At 58.0% G+C, this 2294-nt stretch overlaps 1 protein-coding gene across 1 annotated transcript; it reads right to left on the bottom strand.

The window, feature by feature from the left end:
* Positions 1–289: 289 nt before the first annotated feature.
* On the bottom strand, positions 290–1948 carry LOC103654409 (bisdemethoxycurcumin synthase). Its single transcript, NM_001362391.1, has 2 exons — positions 1524–1948; positions 290–1437 (listed from the first exon to the last, which is right to left on the bottom strand). The coding sequence occupies exons 1-2, from the start codon at positions 1915–1917 to the stop codon at positions 413–415; spliced, it is 1419 nt and encodes a 472-aa protein (NP_001349320.1). The 5' UTR covers positions 1918–1948; the 3' UTR covers positions 290–412.
* Positions 1949–2294: the final 346 nt, after the last annotated feature.

Raw genomic sequence — 2294 nt, 5'->3', positions numbered from 1 at the left:
CCCAAACCTCAATTTATTTCACTAGAGTTAATCTTCGCAAATCTTCTGTGGGGATGAGAACAGAGCCTCTCACAATAGCTAATGACTGAAGTAATGACAATCACCAAGATCTCCACAATTCTCCACAAGCATCAAGCTGGCTAGGTGATGGAAATCACCAATGTGACAAGAAATTTTGAGTCAGAAAAACCATCTAGTGCCACAAAATACAATATCTTAGTTTGCAATGGACTAGAACACTCACAATCAAATGACTCTATGAATGTGCCAATATTGGCTAAGGGTGCCAAGAGTCAAAGAGCTGACCAAACAAAAAATGTATAGAGGCAAAGCTGCTGATAACAAGGACCTCCGGTGAATTTCACTCGAACATAATTTTTCGTTGCTGCTGGTGACATCTGACATCCACACATTAGAAAACCTTTTTCGTTGCAGCCTTCGCCGCTCGGAGTACCATGGTCTCGACGGTGAACCCCGGACCGAAACCTAGCATGACCCCAAAATCTCCATCCAGCATGCCACACCGCCGCCGGAGCTCGTCCAGCACGAAGATAACCGAGGCACCCGACATGTTCCCGTACTCACTCAACACGTGCCTGCTGGCCGCCAGCTTGCTTGGCGCCAGCGCCAGCGTGGCCTGGAGTGTCAAGGATCGCAGAGGCCCGCCGGGATGCACCGCCCAGAAGAGGTCGTTCCAGTCACCACCACCACCTCCACCACCCAGTAATCCGAGCGGCCCGACGGCGTCCGCCAGGCACCGTTCGATGTGCTCCCGTACGAGCGCCGGCATTCTAGGGGACGGGCTGAACACGAGCCCGTCTTGGCCGAGCTGCCCCGCGACGGCGTCCTCGCTGTTGGGCACCACTGTCTGGGACGCGGACACCATCTCGAAGAGCGGGCACGACTCAGCGCCGGAGCCGTACATCTCGTCGGAGGCGGCACCGACGATGGCGGCGCCCGCGCCGTCGCCGAACAGGGCCTGCAGGACGAGAGTCTCGGGACGGTCCTCGTGCGGCGCGCGGAACTTGACGAGGCTGAGGTCGCCGCAGGCCACCAGCACGCGGGCGCCGCGGCTGTTCTCGGCCACGTCCTTGGCGACGCGGAGCGCGGCGGAGCCCGCGTGGCAGCCGGTGAGGTACAGCGCCGTGCGCTGCGCGGACGGGCGGAGGCCGAGGAGCGACGCCAGGCGGAGGTCGGCGCCCGGCATGTGCGCGCCCGAGTTGGTGGCGAAGACGAGGTGGGTGATGTCGGCGGCCGGGCGGCCCCACTCGGCGATGGCCCGCGCCGCCGCGGACGCGGCGAGCTCCGGCACGGCCGAGCCCAGGATGCTCTGCCGGGCGTCCAGCGACGGCAGCGCGCCGTCCACGAGTTCCGGGTGCTCGAGGAGCGTGTCCTCCGTGTGGTGGAAGTAGCGCTTCCTTATTCCCGAGTTGTGGCCTACAGAACTCATCAGCAAACTTGTTAAGATCTTACAACAAGCTAAGGAGAAGGGCGAAAGTGAAACCACCACGTTAAGATCTTACATATCTTCTTCATCTTGGCTTTTAGCTTGGTGAGGTGGTCGCGCTTCGTGGCACGGAAGTACCAGTCGGCGTACTCAGTCTGCGGCAAGCAGGTAGCTGCTGGGTTGGCCGTGCCAAGAGCGAGCACGGCTGCACCCTGTGCACGCCGAGCCTCACCGACGGCGGTGGTGGTAGTAGTAGTAGACTCACGGCTTGGTGCAAGGGTGTAGGTCGCTGAGCAGCGGATCCTGTTAATGCGACGACCAACAGCAACCAATGGGCGGGACGACGGGACGCCGGACGGTGTGGTGCGGCCGAGCTGAATACTTGGAGGAGTAGTAGAGGTAAACGAGGACGTGGGCATCGTCATCAGGCTCCACGACCACGAGAGCAGTAGCGAAGTAGTGTGCGACATGAAGGCCGTCTAATCGATACCACGTCCGGTCGGTCCTGATGGCTCTCTATAGCTGATGACGACCGCCCCTCTTTTTATCCGGCGCGGCAAGCTACTAGCTAGGGTTTATGCGTTATGCATGCATTCATGGTGCATGCTTCTTCGTTACTCCAACTGCCGGCGGCTGAACTACCCTGGATGGTTGGTTACTGGCGTACTGCTGTGCTAGGACTCTGGCGCGAATTGAAGGACCAAGGTGCCGTTTGGTTCACAAATTTGTAACGTAATGGGTAACTGATAACGTTAAATAATGTTTGTTTTAGTCCAACCGTAATCAGATACCACACTAAAAATTGATACTAGCCTATTCAAATTTGTTACCGCAAGTAATCGAACGT

The sequence above is a fragment of the Zea mays genome, chromosome 4 (assembly GCF_902167145.1).
Source record: "Zea mays cultivar B73 chromosome 4, Zm-B73-REFERENCE-NAM-5.0, whole genome shotgun sequence".
NCBI lineage: Eukaryota > Viridiplantae > Streptophyta > Magnoliopsida > Poales > Poaceae > Zea > Zea mays.
Note: the sequence above shows the minus strand (reverse complement) of the source record. Positions and strands in the feature narration are given on the sequence as shown.

Coding starts and splice junctions, on each gene's coding strand:
- LOC103654409 (NM_001362391.1), bottom strand. CDS start 1,917: ATGTCGCACACTACTTCGCTACTGCTCTCGTGGTCGTGGAGCCTGATG. Junction 1,438..1,523: donor AGCCAAGATGAAGAAGATAT/GTAAGATCTTAA, acceptor TGAGTTCTGTAG/GCCACAACTCGGGAATAAGG.